The sequence below is a fragment of the Scyliorhinus canicula genome, chromosome 10 (genome assembly GCF_902713615.1).
Source record: "Scyliorhinus canicula chromosome 10, sScyCan1.1, whole genome shotgun sequence".
Classification (NCBI taxonomy): domain Eukaryota; kingdom Metazoa; phylum Chordata; class Chondrichthyes; order Carcharhiniformes; family Scyliorhinidae; genus Scyliorhinus; species Scyliorhinus canicula.
The window spans coordinates 138,356,833-138,374,686 of record NC_052155.1 but is presented as its reverse complement, the minus strand read 5'-3'; the positions used below and the strand labels follow the sequence as shown (position 1 = coordinate 138,374,686).

The 17,854-nt window shown below is 44.3% G+C and overlaps 1 protein-coding gene across 2 annotated transcripts in view; it reads left to right on the top strand.

Moving 5' to 3' along the window:
• Window positions 1–17,854, top strand: part of samd12 (sterile alpha motif domain containing 12) — a 210,340-nt gene that overhangs the window by 113,916 nt on the left and 78,570 nt on the right. For both annotated transcript variants that reach the window (XM_038809781.1, XM_038809780.1), the window contains one exon: window positions 6,883–7,023. In XM_038809781.1, the coding sequence (XP_038665709.1) occupies window positions 6,883–7,023 (141 nt within the window). The remainder of the gene's footprint in view (window positions 1–6,882; window positions 7,024–17,854) is intronic.

Below are 17,854 nucleotides of genomic sequence, written 5' to 3'. Positions count from 1 at the left end.
CCAAAGGTATTGGAAGGTTTTTCAGGATCATAAATCAATCTGTTTGGCCAGGTTAGGAGTGCATCTTCCAGTCCTAGGGCAGAACCTCTGGCTCAGAGGCAGAGACCCTACCCATTGTGGCACACAACATCTTTGATTGAGAAGATAGAGACAGAATTATTTGCTTTGGCAAGCAGGTCAAAATCTTGGAACTCTGTACTCAACAGCACATTGGAAGCATCTTGGTCAACCATGGACCACAGCCATTCAAATGTACTTTCAAAGGCAACTAAGGTTCAACATAATTGCCGGCCATACTTCCAGTGGGCATACCTCTAGATTTAATTTTTAAACGAATGATGGCTTTTTAAATCTGAAGACATGCAAAGGGAATGCCTGAGGCCTAAATTTCAAATCTTGGTCATATCCAAAGAACAAGTTTATTTGCATTTAAAATATTAGTTCATGCTGTTTTGTTGCTATTCTCTCACTAAATAAGACCGTAAGACATAGGAGCAGAATTAGGCCATTGGTCCATCGAGTCTGGTCCACCGTTCATTCATTTGCTGATATGTTTCTCCCTCCCAATTTCCTGCCAACTCCCTGTAACCCTGATCCCCCTATTAATCAAGAACCTATTATCTCTGTTTAGCACAGGGCTAAATCGCTGGCTTTGAAAGCAGACCAGGGCAGGCTACCAGCACGGTTTGATTCCTGTAACAGCCTCCCCGAACAGGCGCTGGAATGTCGCGACTAGGGGCTTTTCACAGTAACTTCATTTGGAGCCTTCTCGTGACAATAAGCGATTTTCATTTTTCATTTCATTTTCATCTCTCTCTCAAAGACACTCTGTGTTTTGGCCTCCACAGCCTTCTGCAGCAAAGAGTTCCTCCGATTCACCATGCTCTGGCTGACGAAATTCCTCCTCATCTCTGTTCTAAAGGATCATCCCTTCAGTCTGAGGCTGTGCCCTTGGGTTCTAGTTTTTCCTACTAGTGTAAACATCCTCTCCACGTCCAGTCTATCGGGCTTCCCAGTATCCTGCAAGTTTCAATAAGATCCTCCCTCATCCAACAAGTATAGACGTAGAGTCCTCAACCACTCTTCATATGACAACTCCTTCATTCCGGCGATTATTCTTTGTAAACTGCCTTTTTCACTGAAGCACCATGCCAAATATTCTCCACAATATTCTAGGTGAGGGCAAATTTCAACATGACTTCTTTGCTTTTAAATTCGATTCTTCTAATTATAAATGCAACTAACCTATCTGAGTTCTTAAACCACCCTTAATAACTTGTCCTGCCACCTTTTAAGGATGTGCATATGCGGACACCAAGGTGTCTCTGCACCTCTACGCTTCTCTAAATTGCGCAAAAACTAAATAGTGGGGGTGAGGGATTCCAAAAAGGAAGATGTGTTCAATTAGTAGGAAAAGACAAGGCAAGAGAGCACAGGTAATGATCAGAGCAGTGGAAAGAGCCAGCGACAAAGAAATGGAAGGTTTTGGTACTAGCAAAGTGCTTTATTTGTCCCCGGCTCCTTCCAATTCACCAACATAGACATTGAGTGTCTCTCAATTGGTAGTATATAAATATGAAAGGCAGGTCACGGACGGGTTGCTTGCCACTCAACTTATGTCAACATCCCAAGTGACAGCTAGATGTCTGAATAAGTGGACAATTGCATTCGCCTCTGTCTGGCTTCCCACAGGTGCAGGGTGCCATTAATTGCATTCATGTGAAAATGAAGACCATGATCAGCAAGGAGTGTTTAAATCAACTACGGGGGATGCCATGTCCTCAATAAACAACTGATGTTTACCCACGAGAGATTCACGCCAAACCTCCTGTGAGTGTCATGATGCATTCACACTCTGGCAGACCAACATTCCAGACCTTTTTATTCAAAGATTTATGAACAATGTATAATTTTGAGTTGAATTTGTATATTTGTATTAAAAAAGGTAAAAATGGTTTCAGTTTTTTTAATCTTTTGTTTATGAACCTTGAGGCCTTGATGTCCATATAGACTGTGACTAAAAGGTTTCAGTCTTTTGAGTTTCTTTGTATGCATACATTTTAAAGAGGTTTTACAAACCCTGAAGTTAAATAGATGAGTTAAAAGGGGTTGAAAGTTCAGTGAAAAAGGGGGGGGGAACTTTACTGCGGCCTAACGACAATGATGCAGTGGCACAGACACACAAAAGACAGGAGTAGAGCGACGGATTTGAAGTGATTTCTTGGCGTTGCTATTCCTCCTCTTTACCCAAACTGTTTCTACATCTTTATCTTTAGATCCAAGGTCATCTGTCATGCACAGAGTGCCCCCTGTGACAACACTGCCTCTATTGCTCTCCACTCTTCTCTTCACTTTTGCACAGCTGTGTTTTGCAACTGCAGATCCCATTGCAATATTTCATCCCACTGCCATGAATGGTGATTGTTGACATCTTCTGATGTCCTCTTTATCCAATATTGATGGCATGCTTCCTCCTCCCTACTTAACAGCATCCAAATGTCTCAAAAGCTTCTTTGCTGTCAGGTAGCCTAAACTAGGTTTGGCAGAGAGAACTGTGAAAGGAACTGTAAACTCTGAACTTGCATTAAGATCAGGTAATCTGAACGTTGAGCACCTCCATGAAGTGCAATGTCATTGTCTGATTTAAGCTGATGTGTTATTTGAGTCTCGGGAAATCCATTTGAAGATGTTTGATTCAAATGCTTGTTCCATTAAGTTGAAAGCCACTCATTGCCCTGTGCAAATTACTAGTCCACCTTCTATACTGATCATTGCCTCTGCACACGGCACCTCCATTAAACTTGAGAAGTGGCCATACTGGAACCAGCCAATGGTTGTATTTCAGATTTCTGTTCGGTTATGGCAGATGGTAATTGCCTGGCTAGCTAAATCGCAACGGAAAACTTGGCAAGCTATCACAACGATTTTTAATTTGTATTTTGCGACAAGAAGATGTGTGTGCCAAAATCTGAGTCACAAATTCCAATAACACTTCTGGAAATTTTAAATAGTAACTTAAAAATCATTTATTAAGAAAACTTAAACACACAAGATTACATTTACACAGTAGCAATTAGTTTTGCAGAACATTTCTCCAGCAGATTCTTACTTAGACTCCAAAATTTAACACCCTCTTGGGCAACAGTCCTTCTAAAATTCCAGTAATATTACCACAAGATAAAACCCGCTGTTTCTGTAGGGGAGGTATTTCATAAGACCTTTCTCTCTCTCTCACATGTCTGTGGAAATCCAAGGCCAGAACTTTTCATTCCTGAAGTGGGCAGCAGCCAAGCCCAGAAGCTCGGGAAATTGTACAAGAAGACATCAGGCACGAATCCCAATGTTTTGGTGAGCAGGTGCAAGCGGGAGTTTGAAGCGTGCCCATTGACAATCAAGTGGGCAATTTAGCCCATTAAGGAGTCATTAGAATACAATTTTACCCATGTACATTTACTGTTGGCAGGTGGGCTGATTGGCCAGGCAGCGGCCTTTATGTTTTAGTTTCAACCTTGATCCAGGGCAAGATGAACGGTCAGGGATGAAATAAAGTAAAAATGTTCCCTGGGGACAGGTTTGTTTTTGAATGTGCTGTTGAATTCTTTGCGTAGCTTTTTTTTTACAGGTCTGCTGCTCCCCCAGACCGCTCCGCAGTGCTATTCCCCTGAGGGAACACATTAGAAGTGCCAGTCCACACCTTCCTTTTTATCAGCACCCAGCCTCCTGCAACACTTAGCCTTACTCCTCACATTTTTCTCACTGGCTGCCTGTTAATTGGCCAGCCAGTGTGAAATCGCACTCCGGGCCCGATCATGGCTGGAAGCACTTTTTGCCTTCGAGCCCGCCAAGACTGCATGTCTGCCAGCAGACTAAAAATTGAAGCCAAAGGCTTTGAACAAAACCATGCTTTCTGGAACAAACAGACATTTTAGGTAGGTGATGGCTGCTCACTTCACTTCTGCGCAACTCTGTCCTACATGCTACCACAGACACAGCTTCCATCCTCTTTGTGGGCAGCACGGTAGCATGGTGGTTAGCATAAATGCTTCACAGCTCTGGTATGGGGTGGATACGTTGGCTTCAGTAGGGTGATCATTGCTCGGCACAACATCGAGGGCCGAAGGGCCTGTTCTGTGCTGTACTGTTCTATGTTCTATGTTCTCTCTCTGAATGCATTTTCTCCTCTTCTTGATTTTCCCAAGTCCCCTTATCTCGCTTTGAAATTTACGCTTCCCAGAATGTAAAAACATTCTTATGGCCACTACTAGCGGATAAGATAAGATTGAATAGCTTTGCCTATTTATTAAGATCTTTTGTAAAGTTGTGAACGCTTTCTTGCCTACCTTTGAAATTGAACAGTTAAAAATCCAAATTCTCATTTATCTCCTAATGCAAATTTTTAACTATGTTGTGTTTACTTTTTAAACATTTTTTAAGAGTACCCAATTCATTTTTCGAATTAAGGGACAATTTAGCGTGGCCAATCCACCTAACCTGCACATCTTTGGATTGTGGGGCAAAACCCAACAAACACTGGGAGAATGTGCAAACTTCACACGGACAGTGACCCAGAGCCGGGATCGAACCTTGGACCTCGGTGCCGTGAGGCAGCAGGGTTAACCGACTGCGCCACCGTGCTATGTTGTGTTTCCTTGTGGAACATCGAACTTGGCCCTATTCATATCAATTGTCTGCGTTATATTAGTCACATATACAGATGCAACATTTCCACAGACCAAAACAATATCCTCCAAAAATATTAAAATAAAATTATCATCATATTTCTACAATTTAGATTTTACACTCGACGGCCATGCAGCTCTTTTTAAAGATTAAAATTCCTTTCTCCGCATTGCACCCCCTCCCACCACCACTACCGTCACCCCAAGTGAACGCAAGATTTTTATTTTATGTTTCGTATTACTGTTCACCTCTGCAAAGTAGATTTGACAATTCCCTCCAACTTAATGTGCACTTGGGAAGTCTACCTTCTCCATTTTCTATAAACATGTTTAGACATTTTTAAATTGGTGTAACTGAATGAGTTTAAATCAGGCCCAGTGAGAAATTGAATTTTAAGATATTGATAATTTCCTTTCATGATATACAATTTCTTTTCTGAATTTGGAATCACCGGGAGCCTTAGAAAGGTGGCACCAAACGTTAAAGACAATGTTGAGGGCTTATAGTCATTCATAGTTATCCAGATAATTGGGTTAAAGGAATTCCATTTGTACTATTTACAATTAGGGATGCACCTAACGAATCAACTAAATTCAGTCCATTTGAATTTAATTTTGGTTATGAAAAAGAGGACCACATAAATTGATTCTGGAGAAATTGGTGAGTCAGCTTCTGAGACTATATTGTTGGACTATGTGTCAAATTTTTAGGGAGAGATTAAATCAGGCTGGTGATTTGATTCAAAAGAATTTAAAATTGTCACAACATATGATTGGAGAAAAAAAAAGGAGAAGCGGCTAAGAAATAAAAAAACTCATAGTTTTGTTAGTGCGGTGATATTATTACCAATGGTAGGTGAACCATTAAAAACAAGATTTAGTGGGCCCTATCAAATCTAAAAGAAATTGAGTGAGGTTAAAACAGGTGCCGGAATGTGGCGACTAGAGGCTTTTCACAGTAACTTCATTTGGGGCAGCAGGGTAGCATGGTGGTTAGCATAAATGCTTCACAGCTCCAGGGTCCCAGGTTCGATTCCCGGCTGGGTCACTGTCTGTGTGGAGTCTGCACGTCCTCCCCCTGTGTGCGTGGGTTTCCTCCGGGTGCTCCGGTTTCCTCCCACAGTCCAAAGATGTGCGGGTTAGGTGGATTGGCCATGCTAAATTGCCCGTAGTGTCCTAATAAAAGTAAGGTTAAGGGGGGGGCGCGGTTGTTGGGTTACGGGTATAGGGTGGATACGTGGGTTTGAGTAGGGTGATCATGGCTCGGCACAACATTGAGGGCCGAAGGGCCTGTTCTGTGCTGTACTGTTCTATGTTCTATGTTAATTATTTGATGAAACTGCCAGATAGAAGGAAAAGTCATCATATTCGACTCACTAGCCCAAAGCACATCTCTTGTCCTGCAATCTAATTTTACCACGTAGACTCTGCTTTTCTTGTAGTTAAGTTGGGTTCTGCCCTCCGGATTGGTACTGACAATTTAGCCACCCGTACACCCAGCCTTTGCTCCAAGAATAAGAATTATAAATATGTATTTGTGCATACATGTAAATCTATATTCCAGTGAATTACCTATTTAAATTTAAGGTATTTTATCTGAGGGCACTGTTTCATGGTAGGTTTAATGGTGGTATTCAGAATAAACGTTAATGTGTAACTAGTGGATCTCTAGCTATCAGTAAATGTAAAAGATTTCAAAGCTCGAGTGTGCACTTCAGTTGAAAACCATTTGGCCTTCAAAATACAACTCCTCGGGTAACATCAGGGGCTGGTTTAGCACAGTGTGCTAAACAACTGGCTTGTAAAGCAGAACAATGCCAGAAGCGCGGGTTCAATTCCCGTACCAGCCTCCCCAAACAGGCGCCGGAATGTGGCGACTAGAGGCTTTTCACAGTAACTTCATTTGAAGCGTACTTGTGACAATAAGCGATTTTCATTTTTCAACATGTAATCATTATAGAATCTGAGTTTAATCCTCTCAACTGAAATAGAGTGCCATACTTTTAGCCACTTCTGCTTTGATTAGTTTGATTAGCAGCAAAATTAACAGAAGCAAAACACTGCAGATTCTGAAAATCTGAAATAAAATAATAAAATGCTGCATATATGCAGCAGGTCAGGCAGCTTCCGTGGCGAGCGAAACTATGTTAAGTTTTCAAAGCAATGATCTTTCATTAGAAGCTATAAATGTTATACGTTCCAGGTCGAGCACTTCTGAGATTGACGGACAAGAAGCTGGAAAGAATGGGTATTGTCCAAGAGACGCAGCGACAGCATGTCCTGCAGCAAGTTCTGCACCTGAGAGTCCGAGAAGAAGTTCGAAATTTACAGCTCCTTACACAAGGTACAGAAGCTACCTGAAGCTATTTGGCCAAATCAGTTTATGCTGAGGGTTTCTAAAATTCAATGGCCGTCAATCCTTCATATCAGTAACCATCATGTAACTGCATTTGAAAAACAAGTTGTATATTTTGAGTCAAATTAGAAATACTTTTTAAAGCAGTACAATAGTTATTCTAAAGTCAGGATTAAGGAAAAATCTTTTTCTAAATCCTGGAGCCGGATAAAGTTAATTGCAATGTGTGTTGATTACAGGGAAAAGTTAAATCAAAAGATATTACAATTATGCCCTTCTTAATTAATTGTGATGTATTTTTAACCTTTTATCTAGCTTGTGTTTGAAGTTTCTGAAATAACAAATTTGAATCCTTTTGCCTTTTTTTTTAGCAATTCTTAAGTGGTTATCTTTAAATACTCAATTTATGCTTTAATCCCTAACCTCCTCTAGTTCAACGATTCCTTTCTCCTCCTCCATCCCTGTGACAGAATTCTGCATTCCTCCAACTCTGGCAGCTTGCACGACCCCTCTCCTATACCGTGGCTAGCTGTGTGGTCAGCCGTCTCGGCCATATCTTTAGATTTCCCACTCTCTGCCTCCCCATTTCCTTCTCTTCCCTTCAAACCCTCCTCAGAACCTTTCACTTGTCTCTCCTATTGTCTCTTTTGGTTTTTGGCCAATTTTACCTGATTTATATTTACATTCTGAAGTGTATTGGGACATTTTTCTAAGTTAAAGATGATGCAAAATAAATGCAAGTTATCGGGGTGGGGGAAGGATTTTCCTTTCATTCTCGTCAGCAGGATCTTCTGGTCCCACCGACGGCGAACCCCTGATGTGTGTTTCCTGATGGCGGGGTGTGGATTCAATAGGCAAACTCATTGACAGCAGCAGGACCAGGAGATGCAGCGGCTGACCAGTGACAGGCTGCCTCCAGCCGCCAAGAAGCACAACACGGGGGCACGGAAAATATCCCCCCCCATTATGTTTGTGTATTAACGTTAGTGTCTGATGCAGCTCATTTGGCAGCACTCTATCCTTTAAATTGGAGATGATTCTGAGCAATATTGAGGAAGTGCGGCAGTATTGGGAGATTGCATCTTTCAAATATGATGATGTGGAGATGCCGGCGTTGGACTGGGGTGGGCACAGTAAGAAGCCTTACAACACCAGGTTAAAGTCCAACATGTTTGTTTCAAACACTAGCTTTCGGAGCACTGCTCCTTCCTCAGGTGAATTGAGGAAGGAGCAGCGCTCCGAAAGCTAGTGTTTGAAACAAACATGCTGGACTTTAACCTGGTGTTGTAAGGCTTCTTACTGTTCAAATATGATGTAAAATCAAGGTCCCAACAGCCTCTTTTCCAGATGAACATAAAAGCTTCCAAGAAGAGCAGGGGAGCTATCCCCAATATCATGGCAAATTTTATCCCTCAATCAAAATGACAAGAACAGACTGCTCATTATCACATTGCTGGTTGTGGGAACTTGCAGATTGCAAATTAGCTGTTGTGTTTCCTACGTTGCAATGGTGAGTACAGTCCAAAAGCACTAATGTGGCAGTAAAGTCATTGAGATGTACAATGGTTGTGAAAGGCATTATATCAATGCAAGTCTTTCCTCTCGCCCTCCCTAATGCAATATATGTTCATTACATTTGCTTTCTGACTGAAAATATACTTTTTTGGAGCAGTAGAAAGTTGCATTCGTGATGGATCACTTCATACCCTGTGCATTGTCAGGCTAAAGATAATTACAAAATGATATAGGATGTATCAAGTCAAACAATGCTGATGTGAAGTTGTGTTTAACTACCCTGTGTGTTAAAAAGGACCATTAATAGTGAATACATTTTACTGTTAGTAGTTTCCATAACATCTGAAAGATAGTGGAGGGGAAGAAAACCAGCAGTCAACACAGTAAACATAATTGTGGAATTGTGAAATACAAAGTAATGTAGAATTTAGGTAATCAATCTTCAGCAGCTTTTGACTTCCTCAATGTAATTCTAAGTGCGAGTTTGTTCTTTTTACTTCATCATACTCTCAGTTATAACAAAATGTCAATGTATATAGAGTATTTTCGAAATGTACTAAAGTAAGGAGATAAGTCAACTACAGAATAACAAATATACTTTTTCAAAAACTCCTGAGTTTCTCTTATGATTTATTGTGTAAAGAGTTGTTGTTTGAAATGCCATTTTTCAGCTATTCTCGGACAGTAATACATAGCTGAGATGTATTATAGTTGCCCGGTTTGGGGGCGTGGGGGCGTGGGGGGGGGGGGGGGGGGGGGGGGGGGGGGGGTAAATGATGTTTACTGACCAGAACATCAAAGTGTTTACTGGCCAATGGCCTTATGCAAATAAATTATCCAATACTTTTATTTTAATATTTCAACACATTTAGAATAGAATAGAATAGAATAGAACAGTACAGCACAGAACAGGCCCTTCGGCCCTCAATGTTGTGCCGAGCCATGATCACCCTACTCAAACCCACGTATCCACCCTATACCCGTAACCCAACAACCCCCCCTTAACCTTACTTTTATTAGGACACTACGGGCAATTTAGCATGGCCAATCCACCTAACCCGCACATCTTTGGACTGTGGGAGGAAACCGGAGCACCCGGAGGAAACCCACGCACACAGGGGAGGACGTGCAGACTCCACACAGACAGTGACCCAGCCGGGAATCGAACCTGGGACCCTGGAGCTGTGAAGCATTTATGCTAACCACCATGCTACCCTGCTGCCCTATGACCAAAGTCATAAAGAAATTGTTCCTAAAATAGTGCTTTTTAAAATTATAATTCTTTGGGGTGTTGCTGGCTAGGCCAGCATTTGTTGCCCATCCCTAATTTACCTCGCAAAAGTGGTGGTGTCTTGAACTGCTACTGTCCCTGTGGTGTAGATACACCCACAATGCTGTTAGGAAGTGTTTCTATGCAATTACTACTCTTGTTCTTCTAGCTGGTAGAGGTTGCAGGTTTGATTGAGTGTAGCATCAAGGAGCCCTAATAAAACTGAAGTCAATGGGAATCAGGTGAAAAGTGTCCGCCACTTGAGTCATACCTAACACAAATATGATGATTGGGATTGTTGTTGTCAATCATCTCAGTCCCAGGACATCACTGCAGGAGTTCCACAGGGTAGTATCCCAGGCCCAAACATCTACAGCTATTTTACTGGTGACATTCCCTCCATCACAAGGTCATAAATAAGGATGTTTGCTGATGATTGTATTATGTTCAGTACCATTCGTGACTCGCCAGATACAGTAGCAGTCCATGCCCATATGCAGAAATACCTGGGCAACATTCAAGCTTAAGCTGGTAACTGGCAAATAATATTTATGCCATACAGGTGCCAGGCAATGACCATCTCCAACAAGACAAAACCTAACCATCTCCCCTTGATATTAACTGGCATTACCATTGCTGAATTCCACACTATCAGCATCCTGGGGGTTACCATTGACCAGAAACTGAACTGGCCATAAAAATACTGCAGTTACAATAGCAGGTTAGAAACTGGGAATTCTACAGCGAATATGTCACCTCCTGACTCCACAAAACCTGTCCACAATCTACAAGACGCAAGTCAGGTGTGCGATGGACTGCTCTCCGATTGCAAGACTGTAACTCCAATAACACTCAAGGGGCTCAACACCAGCCAGCTCAAAGCAATCTGTTTGATTGGACCAGCATCCACCACTTGAAACATTCACTCCACCCACAGTTCACTCCATCCACAACTGTCAGTGGCAGCATTGTATACCATCTATAAGGTGCACTGCAGTAACTCACCAAGGCTTCTACGATAGCTTATTCCAAACCTGCAACCTCTACCAGCTAGAAGAACAAGAGTAGTAATTGCATAGAAACACTTCCTAACAGCATTGTGGGTGTATCTACACCACAGGGACAGTAGCAGTTCAAGACACCACCACTTTTGCGAGGTAAATTAGGGATGGGCAACAAATGCTGGCCTAGCCAGCAACACCCCAAAGAATGATAATTTTAAAAAGCACTCAGTCCTAAAATCTACTTCCCCTTATTTTGAGGCTATGCCCCCTAGTTCTGCTTTCACCCGCCAGTGGAAACAACCTGCCCGCATCTATCCTATCTATTCCCTTCATAATTTTAAATGTTTCTATAAGATCCCCCCTCATCCTTCTAAATTCCAACGAGTACAGTCCCAGTCTACTCAACCTCTCCTCATAATCCAACCTGACTGAGGATTGTTGCAAATTCTTCAACCTTATCTTTTGCACTGATACGCTGGGCTTCCCAATTCACCAGGTTGACGCTTCATATTTGGGAATGTGTGGCGCTGCTCTTGGCATGCTCTTCTGCTCTCTTTGCTGTATTGGGAACCGGACCATAATTTCAATCCTAACTTTGATATTTTCTGCGATGCCTGTAATTTTGCTGGGCATTCACCAATCTGGCCTGCCCTATGATTTTAGTGTGCATATGCAGTCAGCACTTCATAAAGGAGGGGGAAAAAACTAGTTCTGAAGAGGTTTATTTCTCTTACTAGTTGATATCCCTTATTTCTTGCTGCAGGATATTTCTACAGGCAGCTGGTGCCTTCCAGTACCTTGTCTGATGAGCCATTTTTATTGGTGTTCCTTCTGAATAATTGTTGATCGATTCTTTGATTCTGGAGGTGCTACTTTCAAAACTAAATTCTAAAAAACAATCGAGTACAAGGGCAAAAAAGATGCATTGGAAATTTATGAGAAAAAAAATCATGGAAGAAAACTGGATGATTTTTAAAATGAGAGCAGCAAGGAAATTGGATGGTGGGTGCATGCAAGGTAAGCACCAGATGTTGGGAATTAATTTGCCTGATCTTGATCATAGGAAAATGGGTGCTGTGTTGAATTGTTTTGTTTCTAAGTGATTTTGCAACTGATTACCAAATTACAAAATACATTGGACAGAAATGTCTGATAAATTACAATTAAAGTTGTCAAGACTAAGATCAATGCATGGATGAATTCCATGGCCGGGATTCTCCAATCCAGAGGCCAAGTTCTGACGCCGGCGTGAAAAGCAGCATGAGCCACTCCAGCGTGAACGGGCCTCAAGTGGCAGATATCCACCCCTTTCGAGGGGGCTAGTACGGCGTTGGGGTGCTGTCCGCAGCTCCGGCGCACAAAAGCCGGCGTGCCACGGCCGGCGCGAGTCCACGCATACGTGTGGGTTCCCATCTCCGTGCCGGCCCCCGGGCAATATGGTGGAGCCCTACAGGGGCGTGGAGGAACATAGGCCCCCCACTGAACTAGCCCGACTGCCGATCAGTAGGCCCCGATCACGGGCCAGGCCTCTGTGGAGCCCCCCACCCCGGGGGTGGGACCATACGTAACCCACGACGGCGGGACGCTGATGAACTCGGTGGGCACTCGGCCTGTCGAGGCCTGGAGAATCGCCGGGGGGGGGGGGGGGGGGCTGCTTTCAAGGGCCCCCGACTGGTGCGGAGGCGATCCCGTGGAGGCCAGAAAAAACAGCGCTGGGGAATCGGCATGGTGGCATGGCCCGATTCTCTCACCCACCCCCCCACCGACCGACTGGGTCGGAGAATCCCGGCCCATATTTCTTACTTAAGAGGACAAAACGCTTGTGTATGAAACACAAAAAGTTAAGCATGCAAGCGCAGGAAGGCTCACAGAATGGTTCTCTTCTTTGCAAGGCGGATGAATATGAAAGCAGGGAAGTTTTGCTACAACAGCGAAGGGCTTTGTTGAAATGACACCTAAGAGTACTGCATGCAGATTAGTCTCATTACTTAAGGAGGTAAATACTTACAGTTGAAACAATTCGGTGAAGGCTCAGGACATAGACAAAGATATAGAACATACGGTGCAGAAGGAGGCCATTCGGCCCATCGAGTCTACACCAACCCACTTAAGCCCTAACTTCCACCCTATCCCCGTAACCCAATAACCCCTCCTACCCTTTTTGGTCACTTAAGGGCAATTTACCATGGCCAATCCACCTAATCTGCTCGTCTTTGGACTGTGGGAGGAAACCGGAGCACCTGGAGGAAACCCACGCACACACGGGGAGAACGTGCAGACTCCGCACAGACAATGACCCAGCGGGGAAACGAACCTGGGACCCTGGACCACTTGTGCTGCCCTAAATTGATTGATTGATTCCTGGGATGAAGGGGGTTATCCAATGAGGAACTATACTCATATAGGGCCTATATTCATTCGGGTTTCGAAGAATGAGAGATAATCTTATTGAAACATACAAGATCCTGAGGAAGCTTGACAGGGTAGGCGCTGAATGTGTCTCCCTGCGGGGAATTCGTAAACTAGAGGGCATAGTTTCCGAACTGGGGTCAACCATTTAAGGTGGATTTAGTGATATGTGTGTATATATAAGAGACATATAAAGGGTTAATGACTACATCTTAGTGTAGCATGACCACTAGATGGCAGCACTACATTACTGTATAAATATGAGAACTCAAAGGATCTTGGGTCTCTTCAAACCAGGAGTGACTAGACAGCAAAGTGTTAGAGAGATAGATCGCAGCATAGCTAGCACGTCTGGTTTAAATTAGTAAATACTTTATTCTGAATTACTTGATCATTAGTTATAGTTCGGTAAGAGTACACAAAGTCAATATCAATCAATTCGTTATTCATTAAATCTGTTTTGCTTTAAGTTGAAGATTGGTGGTTTCTTGAAACTATCAAGAGACTTTCTTGAGACACCATCAGATTATTCTGGAAATATAAAACAAAGAGTAACGATATATTACCAAAGAGTAATATAGCAGTGGCGATAAGGAGGAATTTCTTCCTACAATAGGATCATGAATCTTTGGAATTTTCTACCTCCAATACTGTGGCTGAGCCATTGAATATATTCAAGGTTAAGGTAGACAAATTTTGGAACACTGGATAAAAGAAATTACTGCGGATGCAGGAATCTGAAACCAAAAGAGAAAACGTTGGAAAATCTCAGCAGGTCTGGCAGCATCTGTAAGGAGACAAAAGAGCTAACATTTTGAGTCCAGGTGACTCTTTAAACTACAGGACTATAAACTCAAAAATATAAGCCATGAGTATATTACAGCTAGTATATTCTATTCCTCTAGAGTTGGAAATTATAATACTATAAAACAAATTGTGTTTTGCATGTTTAATACATTCACATTGTTTGAATATTTAAACTCCCCCCCCCCCCCCCCCCCCCCCCACCGTGGTTCTTAATTTATTGATTTCCTTACCCCTTTTATCTCACCAATATAAAGGTATTTTATTTCCTTTTTCTTCTCCTCCTCCTTCAATACGCTCTTTAACCTGCTGCCATGCAGATGGCCACTCAAATCTCTATTTTTGGACCATCCAAGAAGTACCCAAGAAGTCTCCAGAAGAACATTCGTGCACCTTATGCAAAGCTCCTTAACCTGCTGCCATGCAGATGGCCACTCAAATCTCTCTTTCCAGACTATCCAAGAAGTTTCCAGCATCACAACCTTGCACCTTATGCAAGTCAATATAATCAGAAATGCCACATCTTGGCTATTGTAAAGCATGGCTCTTTTTACATGCATGTCCTCTACTCTATGATATGTTAGGCAGGTTGGTTCGACGTTGACTGCAACTGGATGCAGGGAAGCTAAAAACAAACGTCTGACACCGGAGATGATCCAACACTGTTTTATTTAACTATGGACTGCTGTACTTGTTCAGCTGTGGGTTGACACTCTACTAATCCTACTGATGACCTCTTACTGGCTCGACCAGACTTACTAGCTACTACATGGCAATAATGCCTACTGACTTGTGCACTCTGACTGTCTCAGTGTCTGGGTCCCGAAAAGAGTGGGAGTCTTAATGCCCTGTGAGCTTTATAGTGGTGGTGTCTTGTCTGGTGATTGGTTGTTCTGTGTTGTGTGTTCATTGGTCATCCTGTGTGTCAATCACTGCCTGTCTGCATCTCATTATACACATGAGTGGACATTATGACATCTCCCCTTTTGTTTAAATAAGTTATGGAACGTGAAGGTATATACATGCCTGACTATAAGTGGTGAGTTAACAACATATGTACATGGGAAGGTGTCTATCGTGCAGATACAGAGCAAACTGAACAAAATTTACAAAAGTAAAGTCTAAAGATTCAGTCTTTGAGGCGGGCGATGAATTCTGGTCGATTGCCGCAGAGGTGGAGCAGGAGACGTCGGCACTTGGACAGGCGGGATTGCTGGCATTGCAGCGGTGTCTTGGACAGGCAGGATCAGTGGCCTCAAGACAGGAGACGTCCGGAGGAGGCATGATAGCTGGCAGAGCAATGTGGTTAGGCGGTGGGCGGCGAACTCTCCGCAGCCCTTTTCTATTGTACCGGAGAATGGAGCCATCAGCCATTTGAACAATGAAAGACCTTGGGGCTGCCTTCCGGACAACAACAGCTGGAGCTGACCAGCCTCCCTCAGGCAACTGGACGCGAACAACATCTGCAGGAGCCAGCGCAGGCAGATCCGTGGCATGAGCATCATACGTGATCTTCCTGGACCGATGCACGTTTTGCCGCACCATGAGGTGGTCATGGTCTGGAATATGGATGGCTGGAACAGTCATCCTCAGGTTGCAGATCATGAGCATCTGCGCCGGAGACAAACCAGTCGACAGTGGGGCTGTCCTGTAAGCCAGCAGCGCCAAGTTGAAAACGGAGGCTGAGTCTGCAGCCTTGCACAGCAACCGCTTGAAGATATGGACCCCTTTCTCGGCCTTCCCGTTTGATTGCGGGTAATGTGGACTGGAGGTGATGTGCTTGAAGTTGTAGGATCGTGCAAAACCGGACCACTTCTGGCTGTAAAAACATGGACCGTTGTCACTCATTACTGTGAGTGGAATCCCGTGTCTGGCAACCATCTCTTTGCAGGCTTTGATGACGGACCGAGATGTGAGGTCCGACAATTTCACCACTTCCGGGTAACTGGAGAAGTAGTAATCACGTCCATTGGCATGAAAGAGGTCTACCCCCACTTTAGACCACGGAGAGGTCACAAGCTCGTGCTGTTGCAGTGTTTCTTTGGGCTCAGCCGGTTGAAACTTCTGGCAAGTCGGGCAGTTGAGGACCGTATCAGCAATGTCCTGGTTGATGCCCAGCCAATAAACCACCTTCCGAGCTCTGCGTCGGCATTTTTCGACCCCAAGGTGACCCTCATAGATCTGTTTGAGTACCATAGCTCGCATGCTTAGAGGAATGACTATCCTATCCAGTTTAAGAAGGATTCCCTCAATGACCATTAACTCGTCCTTAACGTTAAAGAACTGGGGACACTGCCCCTTTTGCCAGCCATGGGCGAGGTGTTGCATCATGTGCTGCAGTACAGGATCCTTGGCAGTTTCTTCACTTATTTGGACCACACGTTCATCAGTGGCTGGTAGGTTGCTGGCACACAACTGCACCTGTGCCTCTGTGTGGCAGATTAGGTCGCCATGTTCACACGGCGTGGTGAAGGACCTGGATAGGGCATCCGCGATGATCAGCTCCTTACCCGGTGTGTAGAGGAGTTCGAAGTCATATCGGCGGAGACGAAGAAGAATTCGCTGTAGCTGAGGCGTCATGTCATTTAAATCCTTCTGGATTATGTGGACTAAAGGCCTTAGGGCAGCACGGTAGCATGGTGGTTAGCATAAATGCTTCACAGCTCCAGGGTCCCAGGTCCAATTCCCGGCTGGGTCACTGTCTGTGCGGAGTCTGCACGTCCTCCCCGTGTGTGCGTGGGTTTCCTCCGGGTGCTCCGGTTTCCTCCCACAGTCCAAAGATGTGCGGGTTAGGTGGATTGGCCATGATAAATTGTCCGTAGTGTCCTGTAAGGTTAGTGGGGGGGGGTTGTTGGGTTACGGGTATAGGGTGGATACGTGGGTTTGAGTAGGGTGATCATTGATCGGCACAACATCGAGGGCCGAAGGGCCTGTTCTGTGCTGTACTGTTCTATGTTCTATGTTTTATGGTCTGTTTTCACTGTGAACTTCGGCAGGCCATATACGTAGTCCTGAAACTTGACTATTCCTGTTAGGAGACCCAAGCACTCCTTCCCGATCTGGGCATACCATTGCTCGGTCGGCGTCATGGCCCTGGAGGCATATGCCACTGGAGCCCAGGACGAGGGGTCATCTCGCTGGAGGAGCATCGCCCCAATGCCGTCCTGGCTAGCGTCAGTAGATATCTTGGTGTCCTTGGTTGGGTCAAAGAACGCCAGTAATGGGGCTGTGATGAGCTTCACCTTTAGCTCGAGCCATTCCTTTTCATGGGTGGACAGCCACTGGAACACTGTTGACTTCTTTACGAGATGCCGGAGGGCTGTGGTGTGGGCTGCCAAATTGGGAATAAATTGCCAGAGAAAATTTACCATCCCGAGGAAGCGGAGGACCGCCTTCTTGTCCTCCGGGGTTGATCGCCAGCACCTTGTCGACGTCAGGTTGCACACCCTGCTGTGAAATGTGGTCACCCAGAAACTTGATAGCAGATTGACTGAATGAGCATTTGGCCCTGTTGAGCTGGAGGCCATTTTCATGAATCCGCTGGAAGATTGTCTGAAGCTGGCAATATGATCCTCGGGCATTGTGGACCAGATGATCACGTTGTCCACATAGACCCGCACCCCCTCGATGTCCTCCATAATTTGCTCCATGATGCGATGAGATACTTCGGAAGCTGATATGATACCGAAGGGCATGCGGTTGTAGCAATAGCGGCCGAACGGAGTGTTGAACGTGCACAGCTTCCAAATGGACGCATCCAGCTGTATTTGCCAGAAGCCACGGGAGGCGTCCAGCTTGGTGAAGAATTTGGCATGAG